Genomic DNA, 18,312 nt, shown 5'->3' on the forward strand with positions numbered 1-18,312 from the left:
TAAATTTGTAAACAATTTTTGTATTTATAAAATAATATATATATTTTCCTTAACCGGCACTATGGGCCACAGCGCCTGGGTGCAGCTGTGGCCCATAGCGCCCCAAATTTTAATTTTTTTTTTCGTTTATGAATTATTTTTTTACATTATATTACTTATTTTTTGAAATTTACATTTTATATTATATGAATTTTTATTTTCCCTTTTATCTGTGAATTTTTTATAAATTTGTAAACAATTTTTGTATTTATAAAATAATATATATATTTTTTAACTGGAGCTATGGCCCATAGCGACTTGAAATTTTTAATTTTTTATTCACATAATATTTGTTCATTTTTAATTTTTTTTCTTATATATTACATTAAGTTATTTTTATTACTTTTTCTTCACATAAAATTTTCTATTTTTAAAAATTTATTATATAAATGGGGTAGCCAAGTGAAGTCGTTGTAGTCTATAGCGACTTCTGAGGGTCGCCACCAGCTACAGCGCCTCCTTTAATATGGCGTTCATGGCTTAGAAGCACACTCAAAATTGCCATGTGTCATGGGTGTCGCTATGACCCATAGCGACACCCATGAAAACTATCCCAAAAGTGTAAAATGTTTCAAAACAGCCCCATTTTGGTATTTTGTTTGTAAAACTACACTATAATGGTCATTTAGCCGGATAAAATGCAATAAAATCTCCCTCGGTCATGGTGATCGGTGGTAGCTGATACGGGATCATACAATTCAAAGAACTGTCAACTTCAAATTAAAGTTCTCTCGGAATCATCCTACTTTATTATCTAAATTATTTTAAACGGACTAAATTTTTTTTACAAGTAATAAATAGTTTTTTTTATTTTACAAATTAACTTTATAATTTTTTAAAAATTATATAACATAAAATCACCTTCTAAATAATCTTATGAACGAAATAAATTAAAAAATAATAATATTACATTACAAAATTAACATTACACTTTTTTAAATAATATTTTTATTTTACAAATTAACTTTATATTTTTTAAACTATACAACACAAATCACTTTCTAAATAACATTATAAATGAAATAAAAAATAACACTATATTAAAAAATTAACAAGACATTTATTTTAAAAAAATTATACTAACTTTAAATAAGAGGAAGTATATATTATATTAAAACATTTTAAAATTAACAATTATGAAAAAGAGGAAGTATATGTTATTGGCATACGAACATCAAATTAAATTTTAGAGGCTGCTCAATTTGTTTTTAAACATAAAAATCGAATTCTAAAATTAAGGTAAGGCAATCGTAACAATTTATATTCATTTAATAAAATTATGACAATTTAAATCAAATATTATTTTTAGGATTTTTTTAATATCTAATAATAATAATAACATGATTTAAATATAGAATCTTATATATAGGATCTTAACTTCCTATTTGGTCATTAATAATCATTTATATCATCTGTGGGATTATATTTAAAGCTACGAATTAAACTATTTTAATGTTTTGTTTAACCTTTTTATTTGATTTTGTTAATGTGTTTATTCTTCATTGAGATATTGTTGATTCTGTAACACTATTAATTTTGGAGTATTTAATTTAATTACATGTGTGATATATGATTAAATGATATGTATTGTTAGCATTATTGTTTTAGAACTCTGAAAATAAAAAATTCATAAAAATATTGCATGTGTTGTTGTTTTGAAATTTTGAAAGTTAAAAAATTATTGAGACTTAAGTTGTTTATAAAGTAGTTGAGTTAAGTTAGTTTAACTTAAATAATGCTATATAAAATTTATTTTAAGACATAAATCTTATAAGTGCATGTTTTAAGAAATTTAAGAGAAAAGTTATCTAGACTCCGAAACATTCTTCTTCTCCTTTTATTGAAAATTCTTTCCTCCCTACATCATTTTATTTTATTTTTAGTCGTGGTTAATTATTTCTCAAATGTTGCAAACTATACATAATTATTTATGGTAAGTAATAAGACCAGTCTCGAAGTCGTTTAGAGGTGCAACTAGTTTGAGCCCATGATTAGAAGAGGTCTAAGATTTTTAAAATATATATAATTGTGAGATAATTTTTTATATTACTTTTAAAAATAAAATTATCCCTTACATTTTATATTTAAATATAAAATTATGATATAATTATAAATATTTTATTTTTTTTAGCTATATATATTATATTCATAAAACAGTAAATATATTTTTGTGGGCTCTAGAATATTTCAAGTTTGATTTTAGTCTTTCAAAATTTGGGTCATTATAACTTTAAGATGCACCATTATTGATCTTTGAAGTTACTTATATAGCACTTTTATAATAAATGATGGTATAAAAGTAAATCAAAGGTTAAATTATATTTTTGGTCATTTATCTTATTTTTTAGATTAATTTTGAGTCCTTATTTGTTAAAATGTTCATTTTGATTATTTTGTTTTTATTTGAATCAATTTGCTCCTTTTAAGATAATGATTATTTTCAATTTTGCGACATAATTTTGAATTAATTTTTTATTGATTCAAAATGTGAAACTTGTAACATTGGAATTATCTATATGAAAAGTATATAATGCAATTGACATTTGAAACTAAAAAGGTTATAAACATAATAAAAACCGTGTGAAAATTTTGTCTCTTGAATAACTAAAAAATAATATGAATACAAAAATTTTAAAATTTTTATTTTTATCATATTTATAACACATTTCGTTTGAATTTTAATTTCATTCAATAATTTTTACATAAATTGGATCTTATGAGACATATTTTAAGTCTTAAATTAGTCAAAAATAATTCAAAAAGACCAAATTAATATAAATTTAATAGATAAAGAACCAAAATAAATATTTTAAAAATTAAAGAGTCACTATATATTAAAATAAATAAATAAAAGGATTAAAAAAATAATTAACCTAAATTAAATGAAAAATATAGTACATCCTTTTGAGACTTTTTAGCATTATATTATTTACTTAATGTAATAAAATGTTATTTTTAATTAAGTAATGCATATATTTTTATACTATAAATGTTTATATTTTAAAATATTTATATATAAAGTCTTATACTTATACCATCAAACCGTTACTCGTTAGTTTTAGTTGCATTAGACTAAAATTCATATATAAAAACTTATATTTATTATTTTACTTAAAATTCATAAAATGCTGAGAATAATCTTATTAGTGATCGCATAATTTTGCCAAGACTTATAGCACTCATCATCAAATATCACGTAATATTGTTGCATCTAATATAATAGGAGTATATATATAATCAAGACTTAGAGTTAAGACGCACAAATTACCCTTTTAAATAAACCTAGACAATCACTAAATATCTTTAGGTATGATTCTCCATACCGAAACACTTTTATTTATTTATTTATTTATTTTTATCTCTAAATCTAACATACCATATCGGTGAACATACCTTGAAAGCATTCGTAAATAAAATATATATCAAAATAACTTAAAATCATTGATAAAGGATCCGCTGTATATGAAATCAAATTGCTATCCATTACCACTGCGCTATTATTGTAGGGTTCTGCTATTATAGTATGTCATTGATTAATGACAGAGATATACGTATTTATGGCTATGGGCAATATGTTCAAATGTCAATACATTGCATTCAAGTGGCAGGAGCCGCTACATTAAATATGTCAGGATATCATGCATGCAAAAACACTCTCGGGTGATGCTAACGAGGCATGACTAATGTCATATATTGACCAAATAATTAAATGTATGTTTCATTCATTTTATTATAAAATACTGTATTTATACAGTAGTAATTTGTTTTAGAATCCAGAGGCATGAAACAAAACGTCGACAGTTTTGGGTTGAAAAAAATGAATTTTGACAATTTGCTCAGTTGTTTGAATAAAGAATACAATAAATAAAGTGCGTATTAGAATTGAAGGACCACGTTTCCATGCAAATCCACTTCAAAATTTCATAAAAACCAGACTCAATTATAAGTTAATTTAAATGATTTTTATTAATCAAGAAAATTGGTTAATTTATTTAATTTTAATTATTTTTTTATATTATCTTTCATTAGAATTTTATATAAAAAATAAAAAAAATAAAATTTTAATTAAATAAAATATTTTAAAGACAATATCATTGATTAGAATAAATTTAATTAAAATTTACTTATATTTATATTCATAATTTATCAGATTTTTTTTTTACTTATATTTAAACATGGAGGAGTAGAAACTAAATGACTTTACATGCATTCATTAATACAGATGCCAAACCAAATTGACGGAAAATTTACGTGGTGGTGAAAACAAAAATGTAGTTTTATAGGAAAACTTTTTAACTTTTGCTTTAAACTGTAAAATTCAACCAGTATCATTTTGTTTTCTTTTTTCCCCGTTTTTTCATAATGTTAACTTTAAAATTAGTAACTTCATTTTACTTTATCCAGTTAAAAATATTTTTATTTGACTTATAACTTTTTTTTTTATATCAGTATTCTCAAACTTAATACTGAATATATTTAAACATGGAAAAATGCTGTAATGTATTATAAAACTTTATTGATTAAAATACAGTTTTAAAAAAATACATTTTTTTATTATTGATTAAAATATTTAGAAAATCATAAAACTTTGCGAAGCTTACTTAATTTATAATTCTTATTTTGTAAATTTTAATAATTTTTAACAAATAATAAATATTATATAAAAATATACATTAAAAAATATTTTTACATAACCTTAAACCGGTGACTATAACATCTCGCGATCACCAAATGTACAAAGAATAATCGGAATGAAATCTCTAATGGTGTATTTGGATGAAGAATTTATATAGGGTAATTCATTTATTTGAAGAATTTCAAATTCCTTGAGGTGAAATGTTTTGTTTGGATGAAGAATTTACAAAGAATTTGAAATTCAAGCATTTGTGAAATTCTTTAAAATAGTAGAATTTCAAATTCTTTCAAAAATAGAAAAATTTGAAATTTCTCATATTTGTTTTTCTTATTTCACCTATATATTTTATTTTATCTCTTCATCCTTTTAATTATTGGATATTCAAAAATATTTTTAAAATTATTAAATATTATCTTATATTAATTTTTAAAATTATTAAATATTATCTTATATTAATTTTTAAAATTATTAAATATTATCTAACATTACTTTTTAAAATTATTAAATATTTAAAATGGGTTAATATTTATTTTTATAAAATTTAATTTAAAAATCTCAATATATAAATATATTTTTAAAATCAGGAATCAAATTATCATATTCAACCTAACAATTTAAATTTTAAGAAATTTGAATAGACTCATCAAAACAAAATATTTTAAGAATGATAGAAATTGAAATCAAAGTAATTCAAATACAAAAAATTTAAAATTTCTTGAATTTGTAAAATTCCCCATCCAAACACACTATAAAGCATTTTTTTCCCAGTTATTTTAGTAGTTGCGTTCATGTTAGCATTTTTTTCTTTTCTTAATTGACAAGTTATATGAATGGTGGTGTACTTTCTTCTAAGAATCTTTCAATACTCTCTTCATATCAAATTATCCGTCATTTAAGCTTTTTTCTTAAAAAAAAATTGTCAAAATCATTTAGTTGTGCATCGTATATATATTTAGGTAATGAATACAAAAAATATAAATATCTAGATGGTAACTAATAAATAAAAATATCTTAACATTTAATGTAAATTACACTTTCCATTTCATTTTTTTTTCTAGAGAAGTCGGCATTGCAATAATGCCGTTCTTTCTTGTGTTGAAGACAAGCACTTTCTTCCACTCAGATCCGTTTGAAAAAAAAAACAATTTAATTAAGAACTTAAGATATTTTTTAATAAGTTATTCTATTATATAAGACCTTATGTTGTAATTTTTAAAATTTAATTAGTTATTTGGGTTGAGTTATAAAAGTATATAAAGAAAAAATTATTAGGAACAAATAATTATATATATTTTTTTGTGTAAAAGGTGATATTTAATATTTATATTAAATTTAGGTAAAAAAACAAAATACATTTATTTTAGGAGAAAAAACGAAAAATATATAAAAAAAATGCTAGCTTTATATTTCGGACCATAAAATGATTCAAATGTATAATTTTTTTCATAAGAGTCCTATAAGTTATACTTAAACTAATATATATACTAAGAGTCGTATGAAGATATACTGAATTAATAAGTCTAAATAAATTATTTTAACTTTATTTTAAACAAGGCCATATATATATATATATATATATATATATATATATATATATATATATATATATATATATATATATATATATATATATATATGCGCCTGCTACAATTTACTCCACTTTTAAACTTTTTGCTAAGAAAAAATTGTCCAATATAACCCATACACTCTTTTATCACGAAAGAATTATAATTTTGATTAAGAGATAACCTTTTTTTTTTTTTCATGTTTATATAAAATAATTAATTTTAAAAATACAAATGTTTTCCTGTTATATATTGATACTTGTTTATATTCTGCAGTATATATTTTTAGTAAAATTAAAGATTACATAAAAGAGACATTATTCCATTTCAAGTTCCTTTTCCGATAATAAAATGATGATATGTTACTTGTAATATATAAATAAACACAATAAAGGAGTTAAATTTTGTATATTATTTTTATTTTACAAAAACTTTCTTAAAACACCTATTTGTAAACGAGTGAATCATATTAGGTCAAATGAGGTATTTATTTAAAACAAACAAAATTGAAAGCTTAAAGACAATACGAGAACAATTCAAGTCTCTCAACTAGTAAACAAATAAAGAAGAGGAAAAGAATATATCTATGCTGGTTACTGGTTAGTCTTCCAAAGACTACATTAAGTCATTGACCCCACCACCCATTATTCAATTAACATTTATTGAAATCGTTATTCCACTTTACTAGAAGCATTTTGTTTTTCTTCAAGTTTCTTCAAACTCAAACACAAAGTACGACAAGAAGACAAGACCTATGGTAAAAAATTCTTTGATGTAGCCAAAGTAATGCTTCATCCTCAACTCTCCACACAACTTTGTTTCGTGCGAAGAGAACATAAATAATTTGTTCTAGTGTAATTTATTGAAACGGGCCCTTTTTATGACAAGTAAAAGTGAAAACAGAAAAATGGGCCTGGGTTTGTTTTTCCAGCCCAGAATTAGCGATTGGCAAAAACAGAAGTGGACGACGATCTCAGAAGCGTCCTATCCAAAAGTGCATGGCACTGATAGCAACAACAATAAAAAAATAAGAAGGAGAATGAGTAGAGCGAGAAAAAAATTAACGGTTGCAAAGAACGAAGGAAGAAAATGCAGAGAGGGCCCATGAGAAAGGGCGAACAAACATGCCATTTGTCTGAATTGAAAAGGTGTCAGATATGCGTTTAAAGAGAATGTGTTCGATTCAAGAAACGATCGATGATGAATGATACGAGTATAGTAACCCTCACCCGATGTAGTCACTAACTAGTACAGTCCACACCTTTCAAATCTCTGCCTCGCACCTGTTTGATGAAATGACCTCCACACTCTCTCCTCCCACTCTCACCCTCCTCCCTCACTCCCGTTCCCAATGCGCCGTCACAGTTACCGTCACGGTTTCTCTCACCAGAAGCCTCTCCCATCGCCGCAAGACCAATTCCGTTATTCGTTCAGCGACGAAAACTCACGCTGCTGGAAACGCTAGTTTTGAGACCGAAACCGCGGTGGTGGAAAAGCCGCAATTGGAAACTCTCTTTCAAGTTTCCAGAGGCTACGCTTCTCCCTTTGGTGCCACCGTTCGAGACGGCGGGGTCAATTTCGCCATTTACTCTCTCAATGCACTCTCCGCCACTCTCTGTTTGTTTACTCTCTCTGATTTTCAGAATGTCAGTCACTCCTCCCTTCATTTCCCGATGTCGCAGAATCAATTCAATAATATACTGCATGTTTGGATTCATGCATGTTGGATCTTCCAAAAATCACGCTGAAATACTAATTAGCTTAATTTTAAGTAAAAGTGTTCACATGTTTGGTTGCATGTGCAGAAACTCATTCTAGGTTATGAATTAAAGCAAGTCTGTGGTGTAGAAAATTTTATATTAAGTTTTACTACTAAAATATTCGAACATAATCACTTCAATGTAAAATCAATTTTAACTAAAATTAATTTTGTTCACGTCAATTTTGCAAATGCTCGCCCAAACATGCACTGAAACTTCTGAAACGTAACTCAGTAATGGTTTGTGGTTGCTGACAATTGGAGTTTATTTGTTTGTTGCAGGATCGAGTGACGGAGTATGTTCCTCTCGACCCGTTGATCAATAGGACTGGAGGTGTCTGGCATGTTTTCCTGAAAGGGGATTTTAGAGACATGCTTTATGGATACAAATTTGATGGAAAGTTTTCTCCTCTGGAGGGACATTACTATGACCCTTCTCGTATAGTACTGGACCCTTATGCAAAAGTTAGTCCCTCTGCACCCTTCTTGTTTTGATTATTTATGATGTATAAATTGGAAGGCTAGTGAAGAGTGATGCAACAAAATTCCATCTGTTGTTGATTTGTCCGTTTTTTCGTTATAATATTTAATTGGGTTGTTGGAGTGGACCCTAATATTATATTTCTGATTTGTCTAGGCAGTTATAAGCAGAGGGGAGTTTGGGGCTTTAGGTCCTGATGCTAATTGCTGGCCCCAGATGGCTGGCATGGTACCTTCGGATGATGATGAGGTGCTTTATTTATTTTAATATTTTTTTAGCTTTTACTCTAACTTTTTGAAAACTATGTTTCATTTTTGTATTGATGTTGTGCAACTTGTTTAGTTTGACTGGGAAGGAGATTTGCCTCTCAAGTATCCACAAAGGGATCTTGTTATATATGAAATGCATGTGCGTGGGTTCACGAAGCATGAGTCGAGCAATACCAAGTTCCCTGGTACATATCTTGGTGTGGTGGAGAAGCTTGACCACTTAAAGGTGAAGTTTCTGATCATTTTCGTAGATAAGATTTCCTTCCAACATTTCTACAAATAGTTATTATGTGAAAACAATCCAGTACTTTTTTAATTTATTTCTGAACCTAAAAGTTCTAGCATCTCTCTGATGGCAACAACATTAAAGTATCAAATAGATTGTACATTCTTGAACTAATTGTAATGAAATCCTCAATGGTATAAGGAAACATTTGTGTGTCTTTATTTAAGCCATTGACATTAATTTTTCAGTGAGACAGTTCAATGTATGACTGTAAATTCCATGAGCTTGGGATTATGACAGTTCATATCCCAGTTCAATGCGAAAATAGTATGGAATTATTTAAGCCATTGACATTATTCAGTCATATAGCGTCATTATCCATAATTCCATACTATTTTCGCATGCTGTTGGTCTACAATATTTGTTTTTCATGAGCTTGGGATTGCACATTATTTGTTTGGTCTCTGTTTCGCGTTACTGCATAAAGTAGATATGAATGCTTAAATTGTTTGCTAATCCACAATGAAACTGCTTTTGTTTGGCTTTATTTATTTTTCAGGAACTTGGAGTAAATTGTCTAGAATTAATGCCATGTCATGAATTCAACGAGCTGGAATACTTCAGTTACAATTCTGTACAAGGGGACTACAGGTAAGGGAGTTATTTGCTGATGGAGTAATTATTTTTATCATTGACTTCTGGTTATATTCAAATCTTCAAGTCAGATTTTATTCATATTTTGCTATTCATTAGATTCTTTGGGATAACTTTTTAACCCTTGATGCCTTGCATCTTGCAAAAGTAATTATGTCGTAATTTTTCTTCCAATTTCGTAGCTTATTTTGATCAACTTGTGATCTCATTGGATGATATCCTACATTTGAGGCTCTTAGCATTTTTTTTTTACCTCTCTTTTAATTTTTATCTTAATTATATTATAATGCTGTATCTTTGTTTTAGGGTCAATTTTTGGGGCTATTCAACCATCAATTACTTCTCCCCAATGATCAGATACTCATCTGCTGGCATAAGAAACTGTGGCCATGATGGGATTAATGAAATTAAATTCCTGATCAAAGAGGCACACAAGCGAGGAATAGAGGTCACTAAAAATACTATATTACTTCCTTATTTCATCAATTGTCTTTTGCTTCTTTTTCTTTTTGTTCTTTTTAATAAATGAATTATGATTTCATTACTATATTACTACTGCAGGTTATCATGGATGTTGTTTTCAATCATACAGCTGAAGGGAATGAGAATGGTCCCATTATTTCTTTCAGAGGTGTTGACAACAGTGTCTATTACATGTTAGCACCCAAGGTGAGCTCTATTTTTGCTGTGTTTCAGCTATTTAGTTGGTGTTAAGACTGAATTTCTGAAGTAGATTGAATTAACAGAAACTGAATCACTCTAGCAGAACTCAGCTCCTTTGATAAATGAAGCAGAAATACGGAAAATATATAGATAATTGCTAAATTACAGAATAAAAATTCCCCAAGAAACTGTAATCCTCAAATACCCACCACCACTCCATTCCTCCTATTCTAGTTCTGCTCTTGTTAATCATTAGCAGAATCCCCTTCCTCTACTCCTTTCATGCCACCTGTCCTTTCTGTTATTTTCCCCCTCTCTCCTCTAACTAACTCATTTTCTCATCCATCTTCTTTCTTCTCACATATTCACATAGGCCGATTACAATGCCCAACTCCTTGCCCTTCTTGGCCTGATTTAACTGCCCCTTCCTTGTTTTCCCTTCTCCTATATGCGTGTGTTAATGGCTTATCAGTTGGAAGTTTTGAAGACTTGGAATAACTAAATCTTCCCCACTTGGTAGCAAATGCCTTTTGTTGTTGTAGTTGTTGGAGGAACTCAAATATAAAAGTGAAAGGTTCCTAAAATTATATGAAGGGATTATTGGTAAAAATATTTCCAATTATGAAAAATAACTAACTGACCTGAATAAAATACCTTTTTATTTTATAAATTGCATCTTTACTTCTTAAGGATTGTAGTTTTATGAAGATTGGGTTTTTATGGCTCTATGACTATTTTCAAATTTATTTTAATTTATACTTGTAAATTTTGTTACTTCTAATTCATGGATAATGTCAACCACATTATTATACCTACTTTCATGATCTTTTAGGGGGAGTTTTATAACTATTCAGGATGTGGAAACACGTTCAATTGCAATCACCCAGTTGTACGACAGTTTATAGTGGACTGCTTAAGGTATTACAATGACTATCAGTTGTATGGTTTTGTGAAATTAATTTCTCTTGGGTTTTTTAAAATTTGTTTTAAATCTATTTCTGTATATCATATCTCTCAATTCTTGATTGAAAATTAACTATTATAAGATCGTTGACTTTCATGCCTATGGGCATTTACACACTTGTGTACATTGCTGTACCATTGATGTACAATTACAAGCATGTTTATATTATAAATTTCATATGTAAAGGTGCATGTAATCTTAAAGCCATGAGAATATATAAAATCTAGATCCTTGATTATTGATTAAGTTCTGAGTCTCCTGTCACACAGCTAGCATATTAATTCTAACATAATTTACCTTAACAAGCTTTACCTTTACATTTATAATGCATAATTGTATACTCTTTCTGTTTATTGCAGTCTGGTCAGATTTGTTTCAAGTTTCAACTATTATTTACTAAGGTTACAAGTTGCTAATCAAGGTCTTATTATTTTTCTCTTATACAACAGATATTGGGTAACAGAAATGCACGTGGATGGTTTTCGCTTCGATCTTGCTTCTATTATGAGCAGAAGTAGCAGGTTATATATGGTGCATTATTTCTCAAATTTTTTTGTAGACTGATACATCTTACTGTTCTTATTCCCTCTCCCTGTTTGTTACCAGTCTCTGGGATGGAGCTAATGTATTTGGTGCTCGAATAGAAGGTGACTTGTTGACAACTGGAACCCCTCTAAGCGGCCCACCATTGATCGACTTGATCAGTAATGATCCTATACTTCGTGGAGTGAAGGTTTTTCAACTTATTCTTCTAAACCAATTGTTAAGCTTTATCTGTTATCAGTTTGAGGATATACATTGTATGATTTTCAAAGTATATCATGGTTACCTTTTTATACCAAAAAAAAACAGTAACTTCTAAAATGAAGGATTTTTTTTTTAATGGTAATTTTCATGAAATAAACATATTTCACCAAAATGATAGTAAAACTATTGGAAATCAGGATATACTGTAACTTTAAGTTAAACAGGTTTAAAGAATATGAATTAAGTTTTCTGCTGATGTGTAAATGAGGCTTGATTTTGTGGTTTGATCTGGGATTGCAACCTGCAAGGTTAGAGTGGCTAGATTGCTTTGATTATTCTCGTATCTAAAAGGAGAGATGAACTCTGACATTTCTGTTGAAAGAAAGTAATGAAAGGAAAGTAATGAAAGGAAAGAATGGTGTGTGTGCCTTGCTGGTCATGTTTATGGGTTTTATGGTTAAGTTGTGATTAATATAAATATTCAATGAAACAACTAAAAAACTTTGCATTGTTAAGGGGCAGTGGAGAATACAAGGACTAAGGGTGACTTGGGAGAAACGAAGCTTGAGAAAAGAAATTCATTAAGTACCCCAAACACTTGTATGGAAAATTTTAAAATTTTAAACAATTTAATTTCAATAGTTGCTTAAATATTCCTCTAATCTAAATAGATGTATACGGTTGATTAAATAATTTAAAGAGATGGGCTAAACTTGGTCATAGAAGTTATAAAGATAAAGCTGTTGTTTGTGACGGCACCTACTGTTAGTGGCTATTTACATCACCTTTTGAACTTGGATAAGCCACAAGTAAAAGACCATTAATCTGAATTGATGTCAATGTCTGATTGAGTAATTTAAAAAGAGATGGGCTAAATTGGATCATAGTTATTTAGGTTATCAAGCTGTTATTATCTGTAATAGGTGCTTACTGTTGGTGTTTATTACCGTATCTCATCCTTGGAACTTGAATAGTCACAAGTGCAGCTTTTTTAAGGTAGTGTTTTCTTCTAGGTGCTGTTTTCTATCTTGCCTTGGATTGAGGGCCTAACACAATTTGATGGCTCTTCTTGACTTGGACTCCCTTAAAAATATTTTGATTGGTCAATGTAATTGTCTGTTAATGTTTTATAGATTAGTTTTTCACTCATTTGGAAGCAGTTAGCTAATATGCAAAGTTTCTTAATTTTTTCTTTATAGCTTATTGCTGAAGCCTGGGATGCTGGAGGCCTCTATCAAGTTGGAACTTTCCCTCACTGGGGTATTTGGTCAGAATGGAATGGGAAGGTCAGTGCAGCAGGCGTAATTGTTGGATTCATAACCGCATTATTATGCTTTGACAAGGAGATGTTGCAACACAGCTTGAAATGGAACTCGTGTTTTGGAAAATGAGAATTTGATAACACTACATAAATATCATAATTGCATCAGTTCAACATCATCATATCATCTACATGCTTCCCCCTATGTCAGTTCTTCAATTTTCATGTGTGTAAATTTCCTTAACCAAATTTTGGCTGTTGCATGCTTACCAAATATATGAATAATACATGATCCACAAATTGTATATTATAACAGGCATTGGTGGTGATGTGTACAAATTACCTAATGTGCAATTCTTGCATTTTGCAGTATAGAGACACTGTGCGCCAGTTTATCAAGGGTACAGATGGCTTTGCTGGAGCACTTGCAGAATGCCTTTGTGGGAGTCCTAATTTATATCAGGTATATCTGCTGGTCTAATGTGACACTACAATAGTAGTTTCTTTTGCATATTCTTAGAATTTGGGTTGGCTTAACTCATGAAGTTGGGATTATCTCCCACTTATATATACTATTTTAGTCATATTACTAGTCGATATGGAATTTCGAATACTTCCTCATGTTGAGGGTTGGGTATTTGCGTGTGGTCTAATAACGGGTAGCCCGATAAGTCCAATATTGGAAAACCACCTTATTTGCAGTCACCCCTAGCCTGCCTTAGTTGTAGCCTCTTTGGAGGCTGTCTTAATTGCAGTATCAAGGGTGGTGATTTAGTTCCACATCAACTAAAGATGTGACTTAAGTAAAATTTAAAAGGCTTGGACAGTCTTAACTTTATAAGCTGGTTTTGTGCAGTTGAGTTAGGCCTTAAGTTCAATTTTTAAGACTCAACATCAATAATTATGGTAGACTTTGATACCATCTTAAAATTTGGACTAAAGTCTCACTTAGTCTAAAAGTTAGCTCATGAATGGTTGCCTCTTACTCATATACAGTATTTTGGCTATATCACTAGTTGTCTCGTCAATATGGGATCTCTAACATATATAAACTCCATCTATTCTTATTATTGCTATTTTAATTATTGGTACAATCATTGTTGTTTGAGTGGGTCCTGTTTTTTATTTCAACTTTATACAGTAAACATGCTGTTTGGCTGTCTTTGAACTTTCTCAATATATATTTTATTCTCAGGAGATTAGTATTTATTTCAGATAAATTTTGAAGCTTTAGGTTTTCTGTTGCTATCGCCTTTTCTTCTACTTCATTCTTTCTTGTAGTGGACATTACATTACGCGTATCTTTGGTACAGGGAGGAGGAAGAAAACCATGGCATAGTATTAACTTTGTATGTGCTCATGATGGGTTCACTCTAGCTGATTTGGTGACCTATAACAGCAAGCATAATTTGTCAAATGGAGAAGACAATAATGATGGCGAAAATCATAATAATAGCTGGAACTGCGGACAGGTAGATGTTTAGAAACCTGGTTCGTAGTTGTATTTAAAGTAATTTTCCTTTTACTTTTCTTTTTACTGAATGGAGGTACTTCATCTCAAGATTATTTCCCCAACCGGAATATCATTAATATTACGATGTCCTTGGCAATATTGAAACCAAATAATTGAATGGTTATGAATTGGACAGACTAGATTCATAAAGATGGTAATGTGTAAGTCAAAACTGTTCACAATAAATGAATCAAAAGAATATACAAAGCTAAGAGAAAATCTTTTATTTTAACTTTTAAGTCACAGATATTTACACTCACTGACACAAGCTTGTCCAGTGTGCTCTCTTCATTATAAAACTTCTCCAAATTTTTTCATTATTATTTCCTCTTTTTAACTCACTGACATAAAATTTTCCAACATTTGGTCCATTATCATTTTTTCTATATAATTTAGGGTGAGTTGTTATTATGAAAAGTATAATGTAGCTACTGTCTGCTTGAAAGCCTGAAAGAAAAGTATTTTAGATTGTTTACTGGGCTTTAGTGCAACATATTTGCATTCTACTCATTTCCTTCTAAACATCTTGTCATGTATATCATATTCTAATTCTGTAGAGCCTTGACTGTCGTTAGTTTTCTTCTATTTTCTCCTATGTATGTGTGTATGCATGTATTATGCATTATTGGGCTTACTTACTTTTTATGGGGGACATAGAGCACTTTCTGGATCCATATCATAGATTCTACTCTGTATTAGAATTTTTTATGTGAAGTTAAATGAGTTAACATGACCTTTGCATTGAATGTAAATTCCGTTGCTGCAACTAATGTAGGAGGGGGAGTTTGCCAGTACCTCAGTGAAGAAATTGCGTAAACGACAAATGCGGAATTTTTTTCTTTCTCTCATGGTTTCCCAGGTAAGGCACAATAACAGTATAGTTATAGTTCTTTTCCTAATTTACTTGGACTGTGAGGACTTATTTCTGTTGCATATTAGCAAATAATAAGTTTTGCTTTGCTCATTTCTATATGGTGTGAAACTACATGCAAGACTCACGAAGTGTACAACAGATTATTGTTTGCTACTTTAATGATTGGGGAATATGGTCACTGGTCATTAGTTGGATTTTTAACTATAATGTGACTTTTATAAGGCACATGGTGAAGCAATGAAAATATAAAATTACTTTAGTTCAATCCTGTTGTGCTGTGTTTGCAATTTTAAATTGATCAAATTATTCTTTATTTATAGATGTTGTTAACAGCAAGAGTTATGTTTACTGACATTTAGTGATTCATATCAGGGAGTTCCGATGATATACATGGGTGATGAATACGGGCACACTAAAGGGGGGAATAACAATACCTATTGCCATGATAATTATGTAATCCGCTTATCCACTTGAAATTTTCATTACACATCCCACTACATTGCCAATTGACTCAATGCTATTAACTTAAACCTTTTTGCAGATTAATTACTTCCGATGGGACAAAAAGGAAGAATCCTCATCAGACTTCTTCAGATTTTGTCGCCTTATGACCAAGTTTCGCCAGTAAGTACCTTGTGCCTTCTCGTTGGACTCTGGCTTTTTACTCATATTTCAACGTTATAATCCTGCAGGGAATGTGAATCACTAGGCTTAGATGACTTCCCTACTTCAGAGAGGCTGCAGTGGCATGGTCATTTTCCTGGAAGGCCAGATTGGTCCGAAACTAGCCGTTTTGTGGCTTTTACCATGGTACAATAATTTGTTGCCCATATTACCATGTGGATGTAAGAATTTTGTTACTGGTGGAAATCTATAGGAATCACATATTAGGATCTAACTTTTTTATGCTTGCCTAAAAATGTGGAATTAGGACATCTTTCCAGTAACTAAACCTTGAGCCTATATGTTGAACAAAGCAACTCTGCATCTGGTAATGGCAGTATGTTCATGCCTAGCTAGGTTGAGGAATAATCATTATGGTGCTGTTGTAAGGACAAAGAATGTATGGTTAGCAGTCTCCTGGGCTTTAAGATTGGCATAACATATGTGGAGTCGAGAAAAGTTATAACTCCTATTATGATTGTTTTGCTACATCTCTGATTCCGGTTTGAACACATGTAAAGAAGCATTTATTCTTAGCCAGGGTTTTGAATTTGAAAGGCCAAATAATTAAATATGACATATTGCTCCCACGGTATAAAATATAATTTGAGCTGCTCCTGGTCATAAACCAAATTCCTCTCGCGCAAAGCTGTCAAAGTATATTCAAATTAGCATCACTAGAACTTTTGATCTCGTTAGCTTTATTTACTTTGAGTACTTTTGTCTTGTCAAGAATATTAAATCCTATACATTCTTTTTATTGAATGCTGCATAAATGACTAATACCCTTATTTGGCATAAACTTGAACCCAGGTAGACTCAGTGAAGGGAGAAATTTACATTGCTTTCAATACAAGTCATTTACCTTGCACAATTACCTTGCCAGAGCGTCCTGGATACAGATGGGAACCTCTTGTAGACACCAGCAAGCCTACACCATATGATTTTCTCACTCCTGACCTTCCTGGAAGAGATATTGCAATACAGCAGTATGCTCAGTTTCTGGACGCCAATATGTATCCCATGCTTAGTTATTCTTCCATTATCCTCTTGCGCACCCCAGATGAAAATGCCTAGTTTGGAGAATCCCGCTTCCTTGTTATTATCAGCTATATGTATATAAATCGTTGGATCAGTAAATAAAGAATAAATAATGCTTTGGAAATTTTCTTTTCCCTTTACATAGTAAAAGAAACAATAAGGAGGAGAAGAAAAAGAAGCTGTATTATTAGTGACGTAATTATATGATGATGAAAAGGTAGATAAGTTGTATTTGCGCAATTTAGGTGTGAGTGAGTTTGCTCCATGTTTTTAATGCCTTTCTCGGATTGGGGTAGCTTTTTATTTGTGTGTGGATTGAGGGAGCAAGGAAAGGAGCGCTTGAAGGAAATTTTGGCCCTTCCAAGAAAAATTGGGTACCTTCAGGTAAGCCATCTATGACGACTATTTCTACTAGCTACTACGTGTCCAAAGTGTAAAGGCATGTCACTGTTGACACTATATTGACCCCTTTTTTATAGCTAAATTGGTTTTTAATCACTGATATAATTAATAAGCAATATTATTTTCCGAGATCTCTATTAATTGTTTAGCATGAGCTGGTCAAGGGTCACTTTAGTAAGCCTAATTATATTTCGGGTAAAACATCATAACAATTATCAATTTTATATCAAGATTATTTTCACTCATCTTCTTTTGCACCTCTTAAACACTACCATTCACTCTTTGTTCCTTTCTCATTTGCTCCCCCGTTTTGGAAGAAAAAATTTATATTTATTTACCTGCCATTTTTTAATTCCTATGTAGCATTATTACTTCATCGATTATACCCTTATCAAAAAAGAATGATCTATGAAATGTCACAATGTCACATAAGAAGTGAAAGAGATAAATAATACTTTAAGAAATTACAAATAATTTTAGCGCAAACAAAAATATCAATTGCATATTGTTAATGTTAAGTGGAACAAGGTTTGAGAAAAAGGAACTATTGAACAA

General features: G+C 30.0%; 1 protein-coding gene across 3 annotated transcripts; it reads left to right on the forward strand.

The window, feature by feature from the left end:
* The first annotated feature begins 7,252 nt into the window (after positions 1-7,252).
* Positions 7,253-17,595, forward strand: ISA1 (isoamylase 1). Of its 3 annotated transcripts, none has more exons than XM_029271470.2 (18): positions 7,253-7,886; positions 8,282-8,464; positions 8,637-8,729; positions 8,823-8,975; positions 9,535-9,626; positions 9,936-10,077; positions 10,191-10,298; positions 11,125-11,210; positions 11,706-11,777; positions 11,863-11,989; positions 13,203-13,289; positions 13,635-13,727; positions 14,578-14,736; positions 15,553-15,636; positions 16,024-16,104; positions 16,193-16,275; positions 16,344-16,461; positions 17,132-17,275. In XM_029271470.2, the coding sequence occupies exons 1-18, from the start codon at positions 7,536-7,538 to the stop codon at positions 17,138-17,140; spliced, it is 2,121 nt and encodes a 706-aa protein (XP_029127303.1). In that variant the 5' UTR covers positions 7,253-7,535; the 3' UTR covers positions 17,141-17,275. The 3 variants fall into 3 exon arrangements, with proteins under 3 accessions (XP_029127303.1, XP_082925189.1, XP_020215619.1); XM_083069063.1 differs by having other exon boundaries at positions 16,344-16,496; positions 17,128-17,267; XM_020360030.3 differs by having other exon boundaries at positions 7,255-7,886; positions 17,128-17,595.
* The last annotated feature ends 717 nt before the right edge of the window (positions 17,596-18,312 follow it).

Source organism: Cajanus cajan, chromosome 2, assembly GCF_000230855.2.
Source record: "Cajanus cajan strain Asha chromosome 2, NIPB_CcT2T_4, whole genome shotgun sequence".
Taxonomy (NCBI): Eukaryota; Viridiplantae; Streptophyta; class Magnoliopsida; order Fabales; family Fabaceae; genus Cajanus; species Cajanus cajan.

What these genes read in the sequence shown, in the direction of transcription:
- ISA1 (XM_020360030.3), top strand. Translation starts at nt 7,536, where the DNA reads ATGACCTCCACACTCTCTCCTCCCACTCTCACCCTCCTCCCTCACTCC. An exon ending in CTATACTTCGTGGAGTGAAG is followed by an intron (nt 11,990 to 13,202) that starts GTTTTTCAACTT and finishes TTTTCTTTATAG; the next exon opens with CTTATTGCTGAAGCCTGGGA. An exon ending in TTTCTCTCATGGTTTCCCAG is followed by an intron (nt 15,637 to 16,023) that starts GTAAGGCACAAT and finishes GATTCATATCAG; the next exon opens with GGAGTTCCGATGATATACAT.